At 38.2% G+C, this 24,660-nt stretch overlaps 3 protein-coding genes across 7 annotated transcripts; 2 read left to right on the forward strand and 1 right to left on the reverse strand.

Moving 5' to 3' along the window:
- Nucleotides 1-430: 430 nt before the first annotated feature.
- LOC109053141 (casein kinase I-like) lies at nt 431-5,775 on the forward strand. Of its 3 annotated transcripts, XM_019070556.2 has the most exons (12): nt 431-566; nt 690-751; nt 1,342-1,447; nt 1,538-1,648; nt 1,733-1,881; nt 2,344-2,572; nt 2,667-2,837; nt 2,926-3,074; nt 3,204-3,402; nt 3,558-3,694; nt 3,776-3,845; nt 5,008-5,775. In XM_019070556.2, exons 3-11 carry the CDS (start codon nt 1,372-1,374, stop codon nt 3,806-3,808), a joined length of 1,254 nt encoding a protein of 417 aa, XP_018926101.1. In that variant the 5' UTR covers nt 431-566; nt 690-751; nt 1,342-1,371; the 3' UTR covers nt 3,809-3,845; nt 5,008-5,775. The 3 variants fall into 3 exon arrangements, with proteins under 3 accessions (XP_018926101.1, XP_018926099.1, XP_018926100.1); XM_019070554.2 differs by lacking the exon at nt 690-751 and having other exon boundaries at nt 440-566; XM_019070555.2 differs by having other exon boundaries at nt 487-751.
- Nucleotides 5,776-6,456: 681 nt separating this feature from the next.
- LOC109053154 (transmembrane protein 184B-like) lies at nt 6,457-15,123 on the forward strand. 3 transcript variants are annotated; one of them, XM_042757480.1, is made up of 11 exons: nt 6,457-6,842; nt 7,681-7,815; nt 8,136-8,357; nt 8,440-8,605; nt 10,211-10,301; nt 11,400-11,475; nt 11,572-11,663; nt 11,770-11,939; nt 12,342-12,536; nt 13,710-13,736; nt 13,923-15,123. In XM_042757480.1, the coding sequence occupies exons 2-11, from the start codon at nt 7,810-7,812 to the stop codon at nt 14,150-14,152; spliced, it is 1,275 nt and encodes a 424-aa protein (XP_042613414.1). In that variant the 5' UTR covers nt 6,457-6,842; nt 7,681-7,809; the 3' UTR covers nt 14,153-15,123. The 3 variants fall into 3 exon arrangements, with proteins under 3 accessions (XP_042613414.1, XP_042613413.1, XP_042613415.1); XM_042757479.1 differs by lacking the exon at nt 7,681-7,815 and having other exon boundaries at nt 6,458-6,842; XM_042757481.1 differs by lacking the exons at nt 7,681-7,815; nt 13,710-13,736 and having other exon boundaries at nt 6,460-6,842; nt 13,923-15,122.
- A 1,843-nt stretch (nt 15,124-16,966) lies between these two features.
- LOC122145245 (transcription factor MafF-like) lies at nt 16,967-19,791 on the reverse strand. The gene is made up of 2 exons (XM_042757482.1): nt 19,639-19,791; nt 16,967-18,793 (listed from the first exon to the last, which is right to left on the reverse strand). The coding sequence occupies exons 1-2, from the start codon at nt 19,672-19,674 to the stop codon at nt 18,350-18,352; spliced, it is 480 nt and encodes a 159-aa protein (XP_042613416.1). The 5' UTR covers nt 19,675-19,791; the 3' UTR covers nt 16,967-18,349.
- Between the last annotated feature and the right edge of the window lie 4,869 nt (nt 19,792-24,660).

A 24,660-nucleotide genomic window follows, 5' to 3' on the forward strand; every position in this document is an offset into this window, starting at 1 on the left:
ATAATGATCGTTATGTCATTGTTTATCATTGTGTTTATTTTTAGTGCTTGTTCTTGTCTTTTTAATGATTTTAAGTCATTTCGAGGCCCTCCAATCACTGGTTTTAACCAGTCTTGTCAATGTTTAAGTTTTTATTTTGTAATAATGACTGACTGTGCATTATCCCAGTTATTACACGGCTACCTAAATGAGCAAATACTAAAATATTACTTCTTTTTTTTTTTAAATAAATTAAAAAATATTTTTGCGTACATAAAACACGTATTAAATTAAGGTGCCAGAGTAAGGTAATCAAAATCAGTAATAATTGTATATTTTTAAATAGTACATCTTTACCATACCATTTTTTAAATAAGATAGAAAAGACCATTTCGCTGATTAAACGGAGTGTGCGGTGTGTAGCATCATCATGTGTGGATGGAAGAGAGGCTGCGTACGCACGTCAAGCGCGCGGCCCCTTGAAGTGATCCGGGTCCTTCCGCTAGTTTGTGAATGACATCATTTCTGTGAGAAGTGCGCTGGGATACAAACAAGGGAGGCTGCTGCTCGCTAGCCCGCTAATGCAAGTAGGTCAATCCATGTGCTGAGATATGAAATCAAGGATTTAAAAATCTGAGAGGGAAAGCAGTGGTTGGAATTACATTTGTGATGAGACGTTTAAAATTACGCTTGCACTCTTCGCTGTCCAGGGTCCTGTCTTACGAGCGCGAGCCTGTCGACCAGCCTCACTTTTCCACCATCCTCACGTTAGGTAAGAAAGATGTCCCTGCTTTAGGGTCGTATCAGGACATGAGTCTTTAGGATTCGTTTAGCTGTCCTGAATAAATGTAAATGTCAACACTACGAACAGTTCGTGAAATTTCGGGATCAACATGGTCTTGGGTGCGGCTGCTACAAAATTGGCTGAAAATCGCTGAAGACAACTTACGTCTTGTGTGTTCAATTATGCAAACGCCATAAAACACTCACGAAAATGATTCGTTTTCAATAGATTCCTTATTCTAACGCTTAAAGCTTGCACACTGATAATCGCGATGGTGCATAAGATTAAATATTAACCTGTTCGTTGCAAGTTCGTAGGAACTGAACAGCAACTGTGTTCGGATCACATCACATGACTCAGATGTCAGATGTTAGATGCATGACTGCCAGTGCTGACTGCAGGTCCATTTCTTTCCCTTTTTTAAAAAAATCTGAAATGTGAATTAAATCTGAGCTGGTGAGGATCATCGAAGGAATGCTGAAGTGAGCATCCTAGTCACACCTGCTGTGTGCTGAAATGCAGATCTGTAATTGTTTGAGACTAATGTATTTGATCTAAATCATGCTAATATTTTGTAGGAATCTAAGGCTGCTTTTAGGGAAGGAATCATGGAGTTACGTGTTGGGAGTAAATACCGTCTTGGGCGGAAAATTGGAAGTGGCTCCTTTGGTGATATTTACTTGGGTAAAGAGTATATTATTTAGATGAATTGGCTACTGATGTAGATTTCATGGAAGTGTTGTGTCCTGATGTTGTAAAAAAAAAATCTTCCAGGTGCAAACATCACGTCAGGAGAGGAGGTAGCCATTAAACTGGAGAGCGTGAAGACTAAACATCCACAGTTACATATTGAGAGCAAGTTCTATAAGATGATGCAAGGTGGAGGTGAGAACTGATTTCCTTTGGTTTTCTTTTTGATGCTGTGAATGGGTTTCTAGACATGTCTCTTCAATCTTCTTTCAACCTTAGTGGGGATTCCCTCAATCAAATGGTGTGGTGCTGAAGGGGACTACAATGTCATGGTGATGGAGCTCCTGGGCCCAAGCTTGGAAGACCTGTTCAACTTCTGCTCAAGGAAATTCACACTTAAAACTGTCCTGCTCCTGGCAGACCAGATGGTAATTGAATTATTTTTTGCTACAGACACTTTGTGTCTTATTGAGGGGAGCGTTGTATTACGTTTGTAAGTGATAAGACTTGGTGGAGAAAATGGGCAAAAATCCTATATATTTATATTGAAAGAGGGTCTTGAGCCATATCTAGGGATCGGAACATCATAAAAACTTGTAAACAGCCACTCAGAACACCCTAACAACCGCATGGCAACACACTCATAACTCCAAAAATATCATAGCAATTGTATAGCAATGCCATGGCAGTTATCTTCAATGCCCTAGGGTCATAAATGCAAGTTTTTACTATATAAAAAGACAATATAACATTTATATAGGTTTATATGAAGTTATATAGTTATTTATTATCATTTGAATAACCCGGCTGCTGAATATTCATAAGAAAAGCAATATAAAATCTCCTCAGTAAATCAGATTTTAAAATTGTTTCATGTTTATTCTTTCCAGATTAGCCGAATCGAGTACATCCACTCCAAGAACTTCATTCACAGAGACATTAAACCTGATAATTTCCTGATGGGGCTTGGCAAGAAGGGAAACCTGGTCTACATCATAGACTTTGGCTTGGCCAAGAAGTATCGTGATGCCCGCACACATCAGCACATCCCGTATCGTGAGAATAAGAACTTGACTGGCACTGCCCGCTATGCCTCCATTAACACTCATTTGGGCATTGGTAAGGGCACTAGAGGGCCACTGAAATGCATTCCATTTGATAAAAATGGACTCTTTATTTTGGGTTATTCTAAATGTCCCTTCTGTTTCCACAGAGCAATCTCGACGGGATGATCTCGAGTCTCTTGGCTATGTTCTTATGTATTTTAACTTGGGTTCTCTGCCTTGGCAAGGCCTTAAAGCAGCCACTAAAAGACAAAAGTATGAGCGAATCAGTGAGAAAAAGATGTCAACCCCCATTGAGGTTCTTTGCAAGGGCTATCCATGTGAGTTGATGTGATTTGATCAGCTAGAAAATCATTTGAAATAAAAATTTCTCATTTAACTCGGTTCTCTTTTTTTATACATCTCCAGCCGAATTTTCAACCTACATGAACTTCTGCCGCTCTCTCCGGTTTGATGACAAACCTGACTACTCCTACTTGAGACAGCTGTTCAGGAATCTCTTCCACAGACAGGGATTCTCATATGACTATGTGTTTGACTGGAACATGCTGAAATTTGTATGTTTTTTAAACATTTTGCATTATTTATTGCAGTGCAGTTCAAATGTGCATTATATTATATATGCATTATGTATATATCTATATATATTATATTGCTCACTATGTGGGTTTTTCTGACTGTGTCAGGGCTCCAGCAGGACAGCGGAAGATAAAGAGAAGGAGCAGAGGGGAGAGGGAGAGGAGAGGGATGAGAGGACCGGAGGTGCACCACCGGGTTCTGCGGCTCGTGCTTTGCCTTCTGGCCCCAACCTCCCGGCCCCTAACAGGGTGCGCAATGGCCCAGACCCCGCCAGCTCAACACCTGCCTCCCGTGTGCCACAGTCTGGTGAGTCTGAGGATGACCGGAGGTGTTATTGATGTCTGTTTTATTTATGAGCAGGTTATTTATGAAGTATGTGGTTTCTCTTTCTTCTGAAACCGCATCCGCCTGACCTTCTGTGCTGTCAGCACTTAGAACTTACCTGTTGATTTGTCTCTCAGGGAACGCATCTCCAAGAGCAGGCCGAGGAGCTGAGCGGGAAAGGAGAGTGTGTTTACGGCTGCACCGCGGTGCTCCTGCCAATGCCTCCCCTGACCTCCCTCTCCGTCACGATCAGATCCGCATCACTCCCCCACAGGTTTTCATTCACGTACTGTTTCTTTGCTTAATTCCCTGATATTTGTTTTTGTTCTGACCTTTCGTTGTCCTTCTCACACAGGTCAGCGTTCCATTCGAACACATGGGGAAATGAGCTCTGCAAGTTCTCTGTCATTTACTGTTTTTAGGAGGTTAGTGATTTTTTGTGTGGATCTTTTCATTTTTCCACAAATGCATTGAAATGCAATTCATACACATAATGACTTCTCATATATACAATACACCTCTTCTATGATGTGCATGTTTTTCATTTCTGAATTTTAAAATGAATCTGGATATTTCTGAGCGTTATGTTATGTCAGGGAGATACAACTGTCCTGATATCATAATAAAGAAAAAAAGCATTACGTTTTTTATTTGGTAAAATCTCTTATTATTTCTTAAAAATATTAGTAAAGCAGTTATAATTTAATTCTATAAATGTAAAAAAAAATTGTCCATCAGATTACAGTGGTACGGTATGACCAACATACAGAAATGTGTGGGGAAAGAAAAAAAACATAAAACAGGAAATGACATCAGAGAGATGACCCCTGCAGATCCTCATAATTGTTTGTCAAGTTCAATATGTCTATCAATGTGACATTTTATGATGGTTAGAATAGGGTTAGGGATGGTTAGTTCAGGTTGTAAAATGTGATATGATACAACCCCCTAAAAGCTTTGATATTTATGAATTAATAATTCATGATTAAATATTCATTAACGATGCATTCAATTGATCAAAATTGACAGTAAAGACAAATATAATGTTACAAAAGTTTGATTTCAAATTCTGTTCTCTCGAACATACTATTCGAAGAATAAAAAAATTTAAAAAAGTATCAGGGTTTCCACAAAATATTAAGAAACATAACTGTGTTCAACCTTGATAATAATAAGTTTTTTTTTTGTTTTTTTTTGAGCACCAAATCAGCATTAGAATAATTTCTGAAGGATCATGTGACACTGAAGACTAAAGTAATGGTTGCAGAAAATTAAGCTTTGCCGGGAATAAATTACATTTTAAAATATATAAAAACAGAAAAGTTATTTTAAATAATATTTCACTATATTACTGTTATTACTGTATTTGAGATCAAATAATTAGGCTTCTTTCAAAAACATTTAAAAATCTCCAAATTTTCAATGATAGTATATGTTAGATTTTTTTTTTATCTTGAACCTGCTTATTTGACTCAGCTTCTAGTATTTTATAATAAATAACTTTCAGTATTTGAAAAGTACATTTTTTCCAACATTCTGATATAATTAACTTGTTGCTAAATCATTTACATTTGCTTCATTTTGCAGGATTACAACATTCAACTCCCCTAAAGCATTTATATTCATCTTTCTATGTAAAACGGGAGTTTGACAGAGGCAACAAGCAGAAAGAAAGGAACCACATTTTTGTAATGGACAAAGCTCCCCCGTCCTCACGCACTGCAGGTTGTCGCTGTTGGAATGAGACATCGAAGATACAGACGCATGTGGACAGTGGATAGATACAGTTTAACAAAGATCACAAGACTCAAGGCTCAAACAGTGGAAGTGGAAAAGATAGTTTTTACCTGCAGCCTGATGAAGGTTCTGGTTGTTCTCTGTTTTGTCTGAAATGCCGGGAAGAAGAAGGACTTGCTTGTTGGACTGTAAAGTTTAAATTGAATATTGATAGAGTGTAACAAATGTATCCCTTGCACAAAAAGTGTTGTATGTTGACACCTTACTGATGTATGAGGTTTTGTGGAACCATCTTTTCCATGTTAAGTATTAAATACGCAAAAGGTAAGAATTTCCAAGAATGTTGTTTCCAGTCAAACTGGTGTTTGGGCTGTAGACAACACTGAATGGATATTTTAAGATTGCACACTGAACAGATGACAGTTGAATGGTTGGAGATGATGATATAAATATGGGCTGTAGTGGACTAACCTAAAGATCAATTTGTGCATTATTAAAGGCCTGAATTCCACTTACAATTACACAGCTGAAAAATGTGGTGTAATTTGAGATGAAGATTCCTGCATTGACATTAGCCATGACAACCTCATTTATAAATAAACACACATATCAACAGTATAATTGCTTCAGCTTGCTGAACCTTAATGTGAACTTATTTAGCTATTTTGAACACTCAGCATTTTTACACAGCTGGTGTAATAACTCAGGTCTAAAGGCGTTTAATTCCAGTTTACCTCTTTGAAAGGATTATTAATGGATTATTAAAACTGCGTTGGTTGCTTTATAAATCAAGATCACGTAAACACTGAAAACGAGTGGCATTTAACAGTTTACATGTTCGTAAACGTGAACATTTTGTAACTGAATTGATTCACATAAAACTACATTTCAAAGTGTTATTGCATGAAATGAAACGAAGTATAAGAAGAAAAAAAACATTTATGCATCTATTCTTGGATTATACAGTAATTCCCTTTTCCCAACAACTCCCTAATATTAAGTAAATATATTAAATCTTAATTACTAATACAAATTAGTTTAGTTTGCAACTTACAGTCGAGCAACTGAGAAATTTGACGCAATTAAAAAAAGACGTTCCTTTTTAGGAATAATGTACACGATAAATTTGGATTAAATGAGTAAATACTATTTATTAAACAATACAAAGTATTTATTTTTATTTATCTTTATGATTCTAGCAAATGACGTTCAGTATTACATAATTCTTAAAAATGCATTATTTACTGTAAATTGCGTCGCTGGAGTAATGACTTTTATTTTGAAGTTTCTAAAGCTACAGCCCATTTTAGAAAATAAGCCGCGTGTTGTTGTAGCAGACTTCACAACCGCTTTCCACTTTTATCCCCGTTAAACTAATAATCCGCGAGAGATTTTATTCAGCAGCAAGGGGAGTTGGGAAGAAGGAACTGCGTTTCAACGGCAATCCGCCTATGATTGTACATAAAGTCCTTTAGAACAGTCGTGAATACACTGTAAGCGGGACACTACGTGGGAACAAATATAAAAGCACGGAGCGCAGATTTTCCAGCAGAGATCAGCGGCGCTGGAATAGAAACATGGATGACGGGCAGCAGCGATGGCTTTGAGGAATTAAGGCCGAATTGCTTGTCGTTTGTTTTCCTTTGTGCACGGCGAATGGTTTTAAATCTACGTTTATGTTATTGGTAAGTTGCTCGTTTATCTAGTCTTTAGATTTTTTTGTTACCTTACTAATTTTAGGGCGAACTTCAACTAACGTTATGTGACCCAACTTAATTTATGATGCTTTTCCAAATAAGGTCAATGTATAACACGAAATTTGAACGCTGAAGGCATTCAACATATGATTTACGGTTCACCTAACAATTAAAACTGTGTAATTTATGTTGATTCAGACCTGTTTGACTTTTTTTTTTCCTCTCCAGTCAGAATTGACCATTGTGTCTTTTCTTCAATACAATGAACATGAATGACTCAGAATGTCATAACATCTACTTTTGTGTTCCAGAGAACACAAAAGAACGTCATACAGGTTTCAACAACATTAGAGCGAGTAAACATTAAAGTACCTGGTTAAAAAAACATGACGTTAGCTTTGAGTTGGTGTTGTAAACAGTGAAGATGTTTACATCTTTTAATAAGATGTGAGATACACACTAAGATGCTGACGTATGGATCAACATAATTTCCCGTTCTTCATACTTAGTAAATAGACAAATTAAATCCACAATTTCTGCAATTTCACAATTTTTGTTTCAAGTATTTTAGAAATTAACATTGTGGAATCGAAGCAAACAGATGTGCAGCGTTCTTTGTACAGTGCAAATCATTGTAGAATATGTCTAGAAAATTAGCAGATGCGAATATTAATGCCATTTCATTAAAGTTAGTATGAAATGAAATTCACCCTATTTTGTAAATGCATATTATTGATCTTATGGTGAATGATTCATCCATGCATATGTTTCATGAAAAAGTTGACCTCGTAATTTTTAATCAAAATATTATAACTCAATCTTCCAGTGAAACCACAGACTTCTCTCTTGCGATGTTTGCCAGACTTCTACAATTGTTTAGTCTGCTGAAACCCTGACCCTTTCTTACAATTGACCTCAAGTTTGCCTTCAGATTCGCCTCCATCCAATCAAACAAATGATGGTTAGAACCAAGTCCCCACCCTATTATTTTTTCAATTACCCATTTTACTCAGATGTGCATTACAATATCAAGAAAAGATCTGTTTCTACTTCCGTTTCATTGTGATTTTAATCTGACTGAGTTTAGTTTCATTTCTTTGCTTGCCCACATTATCTTGCACCGTCTTACTGTGAAATGATTTGTGGTGACGTCACACTGTTTCACACTCCTCTTTCCCTTCCTCTGGTTCATTTTCATGGCATCACATTTCTACTTTACACACCCTTCTTCAGCATGATTCATCCCCACTGATTTTAACATCCCAGTCTCTATTGCCACAGCTTTTGAGACGTGACCTGCCATTGTCTGTTCATTTTGGGGAGGAAGTTGTCAGGATGGCTCCTGGTTCACTAGCCACAATGGCTCCTACTGGGCCCAACATCTCCTGGCTTCCAGAAGCTCCTCTGCTCACTCCAGAGCAGCCTATTTTCCTCATGACAACTACGGCCCAGGCACTGTCAGGCTTCTTTGTGTGGACGGCACTTCTACTCACCTGCCACCAGGTAAACCACCTCTAAACCAGCTTGGCCTGAGAATCAAAACTCAATCAGTGTATTTCAAAGTGTTTATCTTTGTTTTTTGCAGATCTACATGCATTTGCGTTACTACAGCTCTCCCAAGGAGCAGAGGCACATAGTGCGCATCCTTTTCATCGTACCCATCTACGCCTTTGACTCCTGGCTCAGCCTTCTCTTCTTTACCAATGACCAGTACTATGTGTACTTCGATACAGTCAGGGATTGCTATGAGGGTAGGCTTTCTTTTCAGCTGTCTTCGCATGAGGAGCTTTAAAAAACACGACACTTTGTGGCCTGTTTAATAGCCGTCTCCTGCTAGAGCAGCTCTCTGGATCTGTAGTCAGCTGGGATTTCCAGAAGCAATTGTCGCGTAGTAACCGTGTTTATCGCACATCAGTGGAGCGGATGCACATGGATAAACTAATAAACCAGGTGCTTGTTTGACACCAGACTAGTACAGTGCAGGGTTATTATTGAATTAAAACTAAAAACTTTTTCAATGCTTAAACAATAACTGAAATGTAATATAAAAAACAAACTTAAAACTACATTTGAAAGCTAAGTTTTATTTCGGCCAATGCCAGATTTATTATTTTTGGAAGTCAAACCTAAACTATATATATTTACTCGGTGCAACTTATAGGGTTTGGTAAACTGTCATTCACACTAACTAGCCCTTCAGCTGCACTACTGTCTGTCTCTCTGCTCAGTGAGCAGCTGTGGCTGCTGGGTGCATGTGCTAAATATAGAGCTGAGCTCCAACCTCCACTGCCACACACACACTGCCCCACAGAGCAAGGGAAAGGACAAATTAACACCCACTGGGGATGCTGATTTTATAGAGTGCAACACTTAGGTTCTGGAAGTAAAAATCCTGTTTGTTTTCTACAGTACATAAAGATAAAGATTTTAGATTATAACAGGAATGTTTCATAACAGTACTTTTGTGAATTTGATCCACACTTGATAATGAAAACAACAAAAAATAATTATTATAATTTACATAAAAAAATTGCTAATAGCAGCTGGTTAGGTTATTATTATAATTATTTTATAAAGAAATGTATTCTTTTATTCAGATGTGTTAAATTGATCAAAATTGACAGAAAAATACATTAATAATGTTGTAATATAATGTAATATATTTCTATTATAAATGTACACAGTAATCAAATATATTAAAATAGAAAAGTTATTTTAAATTGATGAATAATGATATTTTACAGTATTAATGTTTTTACTGTATAAATAAGCATTAGAGACATCTTTAAAAAATCGTTTTATCTCCCCAAACGTTTGAACGGTAGTGTACTTTATTACATCAAATCAAAGTTTGTAATGGTGCGATTCATCTTGGATCTGGTTGGTTCGGTTCATGCCTTAGAATTCTTAATTGAAGAAGTTTCTGAAATCCTTATGGAGAAAATGACTGGTAAAAATGACAAGACTGCTGAAAAGCTATGTAATTTTTGTGGGTGTCCTATAATCTCTGGTGTAGAAAAGCATATGGTGTACTCAAAGGATGAAGGCTTCTGGTATTGCAGTTTTTTTTTTTGTGGCATGGCCAGACCATCACAAGGGATATTTTGCCTTGCACCACTGTATTGTTTAGCAAAAGTCTTTTTTTGGTGTTTGGTGAAACACTGATGATGGGATTTAGTCAGAAAGGTCTCCTGTGCTTGACTGCCAGTGCCAAAGTATGAGAATAAATTATTGAGGTTTACCACCAAATGTGTTTTTTGAGAAGACTCAAAAGAAATCACCAGACTTGAATCTGTTTTTGTATCACTCACATAAAGATATAATTTCAGTGCTAATTCAATCCATCTTTTTTGCAGCATTTGTGATCTATAACTTCTTGAGCCTGTGTTATGAATACCTTGGAGGAGAGAGCGCTATCATGGCTGAGATCAGAGGAAAACCTATTGAGTGAGTGTCATATTCCAGTTATTCTTTTGTGTGAGAATTTTTCAATGCATTCCTCAAATCAATGCACTGCAGGTGTATTTGTTAAGGGTGTGTTTATACTTGGCCGGTTTCGTTCGATTAAAATGACTTGCGATTGCTCTGTTAGTGTGGCTCATTTGAATAAGTGTGAACGCTGCCATTTGAACTTTGGTGGGCCGAGACTGAGGTTGCGTTTACACAACAACGATGTAGTCAAAAACGGAAGTTTTTCCCTTGCGTTTTTAAAAAGTTCACATATACACAACAACGTTTTCAAAACGATTAGCTTTTACACATATCCATGAAAACGGCCAGAAACGCTGTATTACATAGGCCAGGCCAGTAGTTGGCGCTGTTACCTTGTTAGTAAACAGTACCTGTTGCTGTGTGTATATGATGCGTCTCCGATGTTGGTTGTAATATTGGTGAAGTAAATCCACACTTTGCTGAAGAAGCGTTAGCAAACTCTTAAACAGCAACAACAGTACCATGTACTCCGCCATTATTTTGTGTATGTTTGTTCACGCTTTCCTTTAAAATCAACACATTCTGCGCATGTCTACATACCTAACATGTACTACGCATGCGCGTGACGTCACCGTTTTCAAAGATTCCCGTTTTGGCTGTTTACACGGACACGATAAAGGTGGCATTTTCAAAAACTTGCATTTTGAAACCTGTTTTCAAAAATATGAGTTTTCAGTCCCCAAAACGCTGTTGTCGTGTAAACGAACAGGCAAAACGCATAAAAAGTTTACAGTTTTTGGCTGAAAACATTGTTGTGTAAACGCCCCTGAGACCTCCTGCCACTGTTTTGACTCCTTTACATATTTTAGAAACTGCATGTACACACATGAAACAAGCGCATTTAGCCCAGCACGCAGAACGTGACCATATCCTTATGCCTTTTGTTTTTTAATCTTTAGGTCGGTGTTAAAAATGACAATGTGAACGCTAAGCGAAGCAGGACTAAATGCATCATTTTCTTTTTGGTTTGATCCAAAAGAACCAAGAGAACTGAACTACAAGTGTAAACAAGTGTAAAAATATTTATGTGAAACTGATCTTGTTTTGCTGCAGGTCCAGCTGTATATACGGTACTTGTTGTCTTTGGGGCAAGACCTACTCCATTGGCTTCCTCCGATTTTGCAAACAGGTTTGCTTTTCGATCACATAGAGGAATCCTTGTTCCTATTGATGTTTTTGTTTTTAGATATTTTTTGAGTAATTTGTTTGTATATCCATTTCACAGGCCACTTTACAGTTCTGTGTAGTGAAACCCCTGATGGCCATGGTTACGGTCATCCTGCAGGCGTTTGGGAAATACCGTGATGGGGATTTCAAGTATGTGCTTCTCATGTGATGTGTGGCTATGTTTTACCCAAATACTCCAGATTTTAAATTTCATAACTGAATTGCTGATTTTAGAATTATGTTTCTGATCCCACAGTGTTGCTAGTGGTTACCTGTACGTGACCATCATCTACAACATCTCAGTCAGCCTGTCTCTCTACGCACTTTTCCTGTTCTACTTCGCCACCCGAGACCTCCTCAGCCCTTACAGGCCAATGCTCAAGTTCTTCATGGTCAAATCGGTCATCTTCCTCTCCTTCTGGCAAGGTAAGATCTACAGCTAAAGAAATATTAAAGTCAATATGAAATCGATATTGACCCCGTTTAGATTAAAACATGGTCTGAGTCTTACTGTGCACATTTCATCAGTCTACATTATTCTAAAAAAAAAAAATCTTCATGTTATTTTCCATCAAAACCTGCTTCACCCCCTTCACCCCCCAATAACTTTTTTTTTTATTATTCTGTTGAGGTCAATAGGCTTTTATGGTGCCCAATTATTGTATTTGGCTTCTCTATGTGATGTCAGTTCTTCATGGATAAAACCAAGCCCTACTTTTTTCTTGTTGAATATTCTGTGAAATGCATTGTGTATTTTGAATGCAGTTTCATGTTTACTTTTTAACTATTTAAAGCTATTGGTAAACTGTGATCTTGCTGGTCTTCCAGGCATGCTGCTGGCCATCTTGGAGAAATGTGGTGCGATTCCTCAGATCAGCTCTCCTGAGGTTTCTGTTGGTGAGGGAACCGTTGCAGCTGGATACCAGAACTTCATCATTTGCATCGAGATGTTCTTTGCCGCCTTGGCCCTGCGACACGCGTTTACCTACAAGGTCTACATGGACAAAAGACTGGATTCCCTTGGTAAGCTTTAGACTTTTGTTTCTTTGTTCATGAACAAATGGCATATGTTTTTTTTTTTTCTCCAATATATTTATGACAATGTAGAAAAAGTAGTTTACACTACAGTTAAAAAGTTTGGGGTCGGTAAGATTTTTTACGTTTTTGAAAGAAGGCTGCATTTATATGATTAAAATTTTTGTAAAGAGTAATAATAGTAAAAACAGTATTATTATAAAATATTATTACAATAAAAAAAAAAAATTCTGTTATGTTTTAAAATGCAATTTATTTCTATGATGGCAAAAATGAATATTCAGCAGCCATTACTCCAGTCTTTAGTGTCACATGATCATTTGTTGAAAACATTTTTTTGCTCCTTAAAGGGATACTCCACCCCAAAATTAATATTTTGTCATTAATCACTTACCTCCATGTCTTTCCAAACCCTTAAAAGCTTTGTTCGTCTTCGGAACACAATTTAAGATGTTTTGGATGAAAACCAGGAGGCTTGTGACTGTCCCATAGACTACAAGTAAATAACAGTGTCAAGGTCCAGAAAAGTATGAAAGACATTGTCAGAATAGTCCATATGCCATCAGTGATTCAACCGTAACGTTATGAAGCAACGACAATACTTTTTGTATGCGAATAAAACAGAAATAACGACTTTATTCAACAGTTTTTCTTTATTCCACATCAGCGTAGCGCCATTTTGGAGAATCTGAGCTTAGGCTCTTCTGTGTCAGCTCTTTTGATAAATAGAAAGGTTTTTTTGGAATATATATATTTTTTTTACATTTTAAATGCTTTAATGTCACTTTTGATTAATTTAATCCATCCTTGCTGAATAAAAACATGTATTTCAAAAGTAAAAAACTTATAGACCCCTTGCTTTTTTTTTTTATCCTAATCGAGGAATGGTTTATTGAAGTTACAAGAACAGTCATTCTCTCTTAACATTTTGTCAGATTCATAATGGCTGACTTTCTCTTTTCTTCTTCTGCTTTATTCTGTAAATTATTAATTCCTCAATCCATTCATTGTCATCTGTTCTTTCAATGCTTTTTATTTATTTATCTTTGCACATCTTGCTTTCAAATTCTCCTCATTTTATTTGCTCATCCCATGCAACACATCCACCCGTCCGCCCCTTTCCATCTTTTCTTTGTTTCTTCTTTTAATGCTGCACTCAAGGCCCTGTTCCTACATATGGACAGTACGGTAGGCTACAGTTCCTGATCTTAAACCACATCTCATTTCTATTTGATAGTGTAGGGACAGAGAACTCTTAAAGGGATAGTTCACCAAAAAATGCAAAGTCGATCTTGTGTTTTTCCTCTCTTTCTCTGAAGCGTCTCTTCCCTCATGCCACCATCCATCTCTAATTAAATTCTTTGTCCTTCTCAGGTCACTGTGCCCCCATGAAGAGCATCTCCAGCAGCTTGAAGGAGACCATGAACCCTGGAGATATGGTTCAGGATGCCATCCACAATTTCTCCCCAGCCTACCAACAGTACACCCAACAGTCCACCCTGGAGCAGGGGGTCACCGCGCCGCCCATATCCCGCAATCACAGCTGCGTGAGCGCCCGGGACAATGAGAAAACCCTGCTGCTTAGCTCCGATGATGAGTTTTAACTCGCTCACCTGTCGTCCTGAGCAGAGGTACTCCGTAAGGGACTGTTTACTGCTGTGGTAGTGTAATGATGAGGTTACGTTAACATAGGAACAGGTTATTAAAGGACCATCTTAAGCAAGTAGTTGCATTCAAGTGCAGTAGAATATGAAATTAAGCTGCTTATACTTGCTTAGTTGTTGAAACAGTCTTTAAAGAACAATCTTGATGTGCTTTTATCTGATAATGTTGAATGAGTTAAATAATACATTCATCTGTACTTTTAGCCAAATTTTGAAAACCCACATGGTCTGACACTTCAGCATTTGAATTGATGTATTTTTTTACGCTTGTAGTTTTATATAGGGGGTGTTTGGACATCCCAGCATATTTATAAAGAGCAATGTATTGGAGGGCCCCCATTCGGTGGGAATGTTTCCGTTTTTGATTTACAAGTTCAAGTGCACCTTTCCATCTGTTTCAACAGTGTTTATAGCTTCCCCAGTGATTTAAAGGGCAGGTACAGCAGTAAATGAAAGAGCGGACTGACGGTAGAGAGAATACCAGCTGTTCAAACACACTGTTGTTGTTTTGACGGATGAATCAAGGGACGGGGAGAGGTTGATGGTCCACGATAAGATTACAGATTTAGGCGGTCTGGATTATAAAGATGGAACATTACTTGCCTGATGCAGATCAGCACAGGCTTTCAGAAAAGTGTGACCATCCTGGACCACTGCAGAAAAAGCATCCATCTAGGTTTGCTGAGCGGTTTAAAAGATAGATTTAGGCTACGCTTCTTAGTGTATGCTAGACTTTCACTGAGAAAGAACAGTAAAGTACAATCAATTTATCAGTATTCTGTTGTCTGTCTGCTGGGAATGCGAAATTTGTATAATTTGAAATTTTAAAGGGGCACTCCACCCCAAAATTAAAATTTTGTCATTAATCACTTATCCCGGTGTCGTTCCAAACCCGTAAAAGCTCAGTTCGTCTTCGGAACACAATTTAAGATATTTTGGATGAAAACCTGGAGGCCTGAGACTGTCCCATAGACTGCCGAATAAATAACAGTGTCAAGGTCCAAAAAAGGTATGAAAGTCATCACCAGAATACTCCATCTTCCATCAGACGTGCAATCTGGGTTATATGAAGTGACGGGAACACTTTTTGTAAGCGAAGAAAACTAAAATAACGACTTTATTCAACAGTTTCTTTGTCAACGGTCTCCTCTGTGTCTCTCCATATCACTGTATGCTGCATATGCTCTTCTGTATCATCCGCGCCACAAGAATGCGCTGTTTCTATGTGTATTTAGCTTTGATTTGAAAGAAAACAGCGCATCCTTGTGGCACGGATGATACAGAAGAGCATATACAGTGATATGGAGAGACACAGAGGAGACAAAGGAATTGTTGAATAACCCAGATTGCACGTCTGATGGCAGATGGAGTATTCTGACGATGACTTTCATACCTTTTATGGACCTTGACACTGTATGGGACAGTCTCAAGTCTCCAGGTTTTCATCCAAAATATCTTAAATTGTGTTCCAAAGACGAACAAAGCTTTTACTGGTTTGGAACGACATGGGGGTAAGTGATTAATGACAAAATTTTCATTTTGGGGTGGAGTATCCCTTTAAAGCAGTGGTCTCAAACTCAATTCCTGGAGGGCCACAGCTCTGCAGAGTTTAGCTCCAACCAGCTCCAAATCACACCTGCTTGGAAGCTTCTAGTAATCGTAAAGACTTTGATTAGCTGGATCAGGTGTGTTTGATTAGGGTTGGAGCTAAACTGTGCAGAGCTGTGGCCCTCCAGGAATTGAGTTTGAGACCAATGCTTTAAAGGGATAGTTCACCCAAAAATAACAGTTCTGTCATCATTTATTCACCTTCATGTCATTCTAAAAGTTTCTTCTGTGAAACACCCAAAAAAGAAAAAAAATCTGAACTGTTTCTTTTCATACAATGAAAGTCAGTGGAGTCCAAATCAAAATATCTTTTTGTTTTCCTCTGAAAGTAAATCATACAGGTTTGAACAACCATGTGGGTGAGTAAATGATGACATAATTGTCAGTTTTGGGTGAACTGCATTTTAAATAGGTATTGTTTCTAGATATCCCACTAGAGGGAGGCATATCTCACAGTTGACACCCTTTATCTTTATGGGACATGCCTGTTATCACTGATCATTTGAGAGCCACGCCAAAGTCTCTCCCATTCTTCAGAAGCATCCGCCATTTGCGCTTTACCTCCTCAGATAGCACTAGGCCCTCGATGACCAACCTTGAAGCTTGTGGTTGATTAGATAGCATCTTTGGAGTTACTTATTAACTGTCCTACACTTTTATTAGTACAACAGAGGCCAGTATAAACAATGCAGCTGGAACCAAGTACGACTATGTATAGGTACCTGCTTATAGTTATGTTAGTGTTTTGCAGTGTATACTTTATAAGGGGAGGATTTCTTTTAATAATAATATAGACGTTATTGTAACTTGCACTAAGCAGTTTTGTATATTTAGAAGTCTGAATATCCTAGAACCTTTTGGCAAGCTATTCATGTATGTTAATATTCAGAGAGTGGTTTAAAGTAACATAGGAAGCGCTGTTACATTTAAAATATATATATATTTTGCGAAAACATATTTTGAAGTTACACTAAGACATTCTTTGTACTATCTTGCTATTTTAAACAGAGCATTATGTATTACTTTGTCAAAGATTTTGCTTCTATTTTTTTTTCCCTTGATGCTCTGGCCTAGGAAACAATAAAGAATGTTGTCTGTAAACATTTGTGTGATAGTTTTTACTCAGTGAATACACATATTTGTATATACAATATATACAACATTTATTTCAATTAAATGATATAAAATAGACAATGAATTTACCATAGAAAAATACAGATAATAAATACAAACATCAGTTGTTTTTGTTGTTTTTTTTTTTTTAGCTCTGCCCTCTTACAAAACATTCAGCACACTGTTCTGAATCACAAGTGTCAGGGACATGATATTACCAAGTAAGATTCTAAGTACTGAAAATGACATTGCTGACTACACTTAATAAAAAAAAAAAAAATCACCAGAGATATCCACGTTTAACATGGCCGATCATTACCTGATCATACAGTGTCACCCTGTTTACTGAAGTAAACCAGGCTTGTAGTCAGCAGGTCATCCTGACGACCACGGGTTAATGTAATGTGACATTATTTTTGTCTTTCACTTTCCTTCTGTCACTTTCTTATCCTCCTTTTTTTCCCCTCCCATGTGAGCTGCAAGTGCTCACTTCTCCTTCTGGCTGCCCTCTTCCCCTTTGTCCTCTATTTTCACATCTTCCTCAGATTCCCCTTTCTCTCTCCTTTCCTTCTAATGGAATTTTTAAAAATATTCCAGCTGTCCAAAATATTCAGATACGTTTTTAATCATTAATAGCAAATAATATATGGTCTTGGTTTTAAATACAAAAATACCACTACAAAACAAGTCGCTCTAATATTAGTACAAATATGACCCTCACACGTACTGAATCATTTACGGGTAATAAGGCTGCATACCTTACCATTACTAAACTACTAACTCATTACAACAAGTAAACATTACAAAAAATACACAATAATTAAAACAATGACCCCAAACTAGTCGATCAGAAGTAGTATTTAGACCAATCACAGCTCAAATTACCTTCAAACATCTTATTTCGAACACAAATAAAATAGCTTCTATGTCTGTTGTTGAACATTTGTCTTTTATACAAACATTAAAATATATAAATGGCATGTACTGATAGATCTGCACGTTCTCTAGTCCCACGATTCATTAATACCATGGAGATAATCCAACAAAAACTAACCAGCTTCGGAAATGTTGAAGACAAGTTGTTAGGACTAGGATTATTTTTTTTTTAAACATATGTTTCACCATCCAGAAAGCACATTAATGGGCATAAATAGCATTAAAGCTATCTTTAGCAATAGCTTTGTGCAGACTTATACACTTGTCATGATATTCGAGGCCACAACAACAGTACAGAGATTACTCTTGGACATTTACAAGACTGTATATACAGTCTCTGTGTGTTTTATATATTTAAGTGAATCTGTAATTCCCAACTGGTACTTGTTTTTCTTCCTGTATATGCGAGTATACATGGTCTGTCTGTGCGATCATACTGTGTACCTATGTGTGTCTGTGTATCCATGCGAGCGTGGTGCCCTAGGATGCTCCTTGCTCTCTGGGGGTGTGCACCTGCTTCGGTGACTTCACTATGGTAATGACGGAGGCTGTGTTCAGGCGGGGTGTGGTGGCCAGCAGACTGCCTCCTCCGGATTCCAAACCTCTGGCAAAGCGCTGCAGGGCAGCAAGACGTGCACCCAGCCCTTCCAGTTCCCGCCTCATGCCTGCATTCTCGGCCCCCAGCCGCTCCACCTCCCGCTGCAGCTCCTTCTTCTGCTGCTCCAGGGCTTCACGCTGGGACACGCGCTTTACCCGACAGCTCGCCGCGTAACCACGGTTTTTTAACGTGCGCCGCCTCTGCTTCAACTTCTGCACTTCCTCGCGTGACAAACCGCGTAAGTGCATGTTGAGCTCGCGCACAGACAGCGACATGAGCTCACTGTCGGACAGCACTGGGACGTTCTCCCCGCATTCCCTCTTCACCTGAAATAACGGGACATTATTTGCATTGTAAAAAATATTCTTGGTCAATATATTAGATTTACTGTTAAGAAAATGCAACTTGTTGCCGGAAAATTCACAGTAAAAAAGATGGTAAAAATATTTTAGGTGTTTCTGGGTGGAATATTGACGCCCAGCATACAACCATATATTTAATTAAGGGCTATAATGTTAATATACAAAAATATGCTTTCTACCTAAATGTGCTGTCAACCACTATAAAATAATAGAGATGGTAAAATAGAAAGCCACATGATGAATCAGAGTTCACCATAACTGGCCTGTCCATAAAACATAACCAATACTCCTTATATATACAGTTCACATGGCTATACACAGACAAAATGCCATCAGAGTAACACACAACACACTAAAATAATAACTACTACAAAATAACAGAAAAACACCCTGATGTACATCACTGATAACAAAAACGAGAAGAAAAGAATTAAATATAAACATGTGATGTTGATGTCATGAAGTGACTTCTGGGAATGTCCTTTTTTCCATAAATTATGTGGCAATCATTTTTATATAATGTTATCTATTACAGATCAGTGGTGGCAATTCATAGTTTTTGCCAGCAAATAAACCTGTACATTTAACAGTATTTACAGTAAAATTACATAAAACGATGGTACACCATTTACAGTTTCTCATCATATATGGTAAGGTAACTTACAGACAGTTTACCAATTATCAGGTTTTACTCTTAGCATTTTTACAGTATATTTTTGTACAAATAAATATATATATATATATTTTTTTTTTTTTTTTTTACAGTGTGACAAAATTCACAAAAGTGTATTCAGTAAAATGTTCTTTACCTTCAGGGCTTTACTAGCTCTGCTGTCTGAAGTCATTCTCTGGATTTATGTATCCCTGAAACCTGTGAATGTCAAATAAACCGATTAAGTGAAAATTTTCATGGAATAAAGTCACAATATTGTGAATGTAGTCGAAGATAAAGGCCGTTGTAAGGCTTGACACAGCAAAATGACTAAATTCACACGTGCTTTAAAATCCTTGAGTGCTTTGCTTTTATAAAAACATAATACGAATATCACAGACTCAAACGTATTAAATTGTTTTAACAAGTGGCATCTTCCACCAGAAGGTATAGAACCTGACATAAAAACAGAGAATGATGTTATATACGACAGAAATAACAATCTGCTATGCGGGATGCGCAGTGATGATGATTTGCTTTCAGCCTTATCGGCACAGATTTGAGCAATTTCTTTATTTCTGAAAAATACTCTAATAGGATTACAGAATCAAGTTCTATCTGAAATATAAATCTTTTTCATTTTATAGATTCATTTCTTTCCAATGAATTATTTTGAACTTAAATATACATTTTTTTAAGATATCTGCATCATCAACCATTAAAAAAATATCGTTTGACCACTATGAACAGGGGTATCGTGTCATAGCTGGTAAAGGAAGGTGGGTTTTAGCACAGAAATAAGGAAGAAAGAAGACAGGAACTAAAAGTTATATAATATATAATGTGGCTGAGCAGTCAGCCTGCGAACACTCAATCTTAAAAACCATCTTATTTCATCTTTCTAAATCTAGGCTTCCCGTATCCAAAGAGTAGAACTTTTCTTTTTTTCTTGACAGTGAATCATGACTGGTCAAAGTCCAGATGCAGAAGTGAACGCTGCTGACCACGAGCTTCCCGTCATGCGTGTTAAGAGCGCCTATCATCCGCGAGCTGCTGCCTCAAATAACCGACGGAGCTTTTCCACAGAGTCACAGTGATTCAGCACAAGTCCTCCATTCCTGACTTCACAGCAGCGCTCTTGCCTTTCCTTTCGCATTTCGTCTTTCACAGCATTTATAAAAGTCCCAGTTACTCAGTCACAACAGATATTATCGCGCACACATAAACGGTTTATATAAAACTCAGATTTAGTAAACACAACAACACGAGTTTTCCCTGAAACGTCCTTGAGGTTAACATGCTCCATAAGAACTGCGTTACTTACAAAGCGACCATTTAATACAAAATCTTTCAAATATTTGATTATATATAATTACTTATATTAATTATATATAAGAATCCGTTCATTAACGTTACTTGTTCAAACCAAGATTTTGCTGACTAGTCGTTTCGCATCCGAAAACAAACATACATGTTTACACGTTTCGAGTAGTTCTGAAACATAATACATACAGTTATGCTAATATAAAAATATATTTTAAACTTTCTGAATCGACACATCATCTGAGCAGCTAATGTTATTTCCTTATTACGCGTTAGCTTGTTGCTAACAGTTACACCTAACAATCGTGATAGTAACACGCCTGGTCCGCGCCTCACGAAGACTAATCACTATTAAAACATTTATAAAAATACGACCTAAATGATCATTAGTAGAAAATTCTAAACCATAACAGTATCAGTAGTGGATATTACGTTTGAAACGAACACGTAGTGCGTGTACATTACGTTACAGCAGGTTTTGCTAACACCCCTCCGTTTCCTTAGTGTAAACAAATGTCGAAAGGAGGAATAAAAAAATAGAAAATCTTGCCTGGTATTGATTTCTCCTCTTTGGGGATTTCACACGAAGCTAAATATGAATCAGTCCACGATTCTCACCGCTGGTTACGGTGTTTGCGACTGGACATACGTGATCGCAGCACGGCCCGTGTTTAGACGGACTAGAAAGCTAAACGCCTTTTTCCCCGGAATCAGTCCCACCATCAGCGGGCTGGATCCTTTCATTCACAAAAAACACACACACGATGACTTAAGGCTTTAAGAATGAGGGCGGGACCTCGGCACACACAAAAATATCAGTCAACAAAACATTTTTTATTAACCCATTTAATCCCCCACCGACATTTATAGTTGAGTTTAAAAAGAGTTGATGATGTATTTTGCACATAGTTGTCAACTAAATGAAAGGTGTAGACTGACGTGAGCACCTTTAACATGGTGTAAGTAGCCTACATATACACAGCCGTTTATTTCCAATGAATAAAAACTATCATCCATAACGAGTATAACATGTATCAGGAAAATAATAAATGTCTAATAGACTAAATCTTTCATTTACGTTTTTAGCAGGCTATTTGTTTTCAAGTGGAGTGGATTGGGGTAAGGCTAATGTAGGACCTTTTGAGATTTCACTTTAACACTTAATTCAACTTGCTGATGACACTTGTTCATTTTTGCAAAACAAAGGTCCCTGTATTCTGGAGGAACTCAAATTGTTCTCTGAGGCCTCATGTCTATTGTGAATCAGTCCTAAGAGTGAGAGCTTATGGCTGTACACCACTAGAAGACTCGTGTATATCTGGAAGACAGGTTAAACAACTTAGTTAGATACTTGGGCATTGTAATTAGTAAATCAGGCCCACAGAGAGACTAAACAGAGATTTTTTTTTCGCAAAGATTACAAAAAAAAACAATAAATTTTTTAACTGTTGGCTCCAAGAAATTTATCTATTCAGGGTCGTGTATTGATTTTCGAAGGCTGAAGGGATCTCCCGAATTGTAGCTGTATCTGGCTTATCTCTTTATGTAGATTCTAAAAATGTTTGCCGCAGTTTAATAAAATTTTTATTTAAATTTATTTGGAGAGGCAAGACAGAATAAGGAAAACCATATCCGAAGTGTATCAGAAGGACTTAATGCTTTAGACTTTGACACTATTAATTAACATACTTTAAAATTAATTGCAATCAAGCACTGTCTTTGTGAAAATAAACCGTCCGTGGTTTCTTTATTCCCAATCTAATCTTCAAAGAATGTGGTGGTCTTAATTTTTTACTTGCTTGGGATTATAAGGCACTAAACTCCGATTAAGTTTGTCTAGTTTTTCACAAACAAGCTTTGAATGCATGAGAAACTTAGTCTGCAAACACAATTTCTCTCCCCATTCCAGTGTTATTTGGAATTAATCAATAGTATTATTCAAAAACAAAACCATTTTTTGGAATGATTGGTTAACAAAGGTTTAATTTTGTTACAGAAATTGATAAATCAGTCAGGGTGACCTATATAATGATAATGAATTTGTTTAATTATCTTGAGACAAATGTATCTTCTAACAGAATATTTCAAACTCATTCATTGTATCTCCCCGAAACTACTCTTATAAAAAATGAAAAGATGTATAATCCTTTAGTTGGTTCTCTTCCTAATCTGACTGTTGGGGACCTTTCCATTTTGGTGATAAAAAAAATGAAATAATATATATATATCAGAAGAATATTAACCAAAGAAAAAAGTGCTTCAACACCTAAGGCAGTGATGAAGTTGAAACAGGATGTCACGGTTCATGAATGCATTGTTTATTCTGCTCGTCTCATGTTGACGTTGTTGCTGATTGTTTGATGTGGGCATTACCGCTGATCATCAGGTTTCAGCGGCAGCTGCATCTCATTCCACAGCCTAGCTTAATGCCCGTTCTTTCGTCTCTTGTTTGTCAGATCGTTGTTTAAGGTCCTCTGTGCTGCATGTCTGTCTCCCTCCTGTTCAGCGTTCAGTCTTGTGGGTTTGTTCCGGTTCCGTGTTCGCTGTGGAGTACGTCATCATCGTCTGGATCCTTCATCATCTTTCACCAGCGACACCTCTATTCACCATCCTCTGCTGTCCATTGAGGTCCCTGTGGCCAACCCGCCGTCAGCTGAAGCCTTTCATATTTATTTCTGTCAATAAATCGTTACTTGCATTTTGCTTCCTGTCATCAATCCCTGACAGAAACGATCTGACCACCTGATGGAAGCAGCGAGTAACCCCTCAATTCTTCGACGGAGGAATTTCTGACAGCGCCAGCATTCGTCGAATGGATTCCCAGAAGAGGAAATCCCACTGCGCCGCCCACGGCCGCCCCGACCGTTTCCCCCCACACCACCAGAGAGCCCCCTTCCCAGCCGGAGCGCCGCCTTCCGTTCCAGAGCCACATTCTGGTGAACCTAATTACTGCAGAGCTTTTTCTAACACGATGCTCTATGCATTTTTCTCTCAAAACCCAGGACCTTCAACAGTGAGCGAGCCGAGGTCGCATTCATTTGTGTTAACACTGTGACTGGGAGAGCGCACTATGGGGGATGGCAGTGTGGAGAACCAAGAACCCATGCTGCGCCTCGTGCCAGACGCTCGCCGCTGAGATTAGACGGGTTTTCGATTGGGCCGTCACTGGGAGGAGAGGTTTTGGCCAGAATGCTTGTGGACCTGCGACAGGGAGAGAGATTGGTTTCTGACTTTTCCATCGAATTCAGAACATTAGCGGCAGAGTGTCAATGGAACGAGGAGGCGCAGTGGGACATGTTCCTGCATGGGTTGTCTGACCGCATCCAGAGAGAGATCTATGCTCTGGATCTTCCGACATCTCTCAATGGACTTATTGAATTGGCTCTGAGTAGTAAGATGCACGACTCTCCCGAGTAGAGTGATGGACCCTGCCCAGTCATACTTCTAGAGGAGCTTGCTGTCCACGAGTCAGTGGCGGGGATGCAGTCAGTCCCCCGTCTACGATCACGAGCCCAGGCAGTAGGGCAAGCTCGTCTTTTCCCGGGAGGAGAAGGAAAGGGCGGAGATCCCGGTCCTTTGCCTCTACTGCGGGGGAGCAGGGCCATTACGCTTACAACTGTCCGGTAAAAGGCCAAGCCCGATAGTAGCCGCACTCATACTATACTAATCGGGCTTGGCCTTTTTACCGGACAGTTGTAAGCTGTAATGCCCGCGCTCCCCCACACCTCCACCAAGAATACCTCATCCCATCTACGCTCCTTCCGTCAAGACTGAGATGGTCAGCACACACCCCCACGACTGTCAGCACTTCTCGGGACTCCGGGGCTGAAGGTAAGTTTCATGGACCATGCACGGT

The sequence above is a fragment of the Cyprinus carpio genome, chromosome A6 (genome assembly GCF_018340385.1).
Source record: "Cyprinus carpio isolate SPL01 chromosome A6, ASM1834038v1, whole genome shotgun sequence".
NCBI classification, from domain to species: Eukaryota; Metazoa; Chordata; class Actinopteri; order Cypriniformes; family Cyprinidae; genus Cyprinus; species Cyprinus carpio.

Excerpts from the sequence above, each read along its gene's own strand:
- LOC109053141 (XM_019070554.2), top strand. Across the intron at positions 2,838-2,925 it reads TCTTTGCAAGGGCTATCCAT|CCGAATTTTCAACCTACATG; the intron begins GTGAGTTGATGT and ends ATACATCTCCAG. Across the intron at positions 3,695-3,775 it reads TCCGCATCACTCCCCCACAG|GTCAGCGTTCCATTCGAACA; the intron begins GTTTTCATTCAC and ends CTTCTCACACAG.
- LOC122145245 (XM_042757482.1), bottom strand. The coding sequence starts at position 19,674 with ATGACTTCAGACAGCAGAGCTAGTAAAGCCCTGAAG. Across the intron at positions 18,794-19,638 it reads GAGCTAGTAAAGCCCTGAAG|GTGAAGAGGGAATGCGGGGA; the intron begins GTAAAGAACATT and ends CCGTTATTTCAG.
- LOC109053154 (XM_042757479.1), top strand. Across the intron at positions 11,664-11,769 it reads TACCGTGATGGGGATTTCAA|TGTTGCTAGTGGTTACCTGT; the intron begins GTATGTGCTTCT and ends CTGATCCCACAG. Across the intron at positions 12,537-13,709 it reads CAAAAGACTGGATTCCCTTG|GCCCTGTTCCTACATATGGA; the intron begins GTAAGCTTTAGA and ends GCTGCACTCAAG.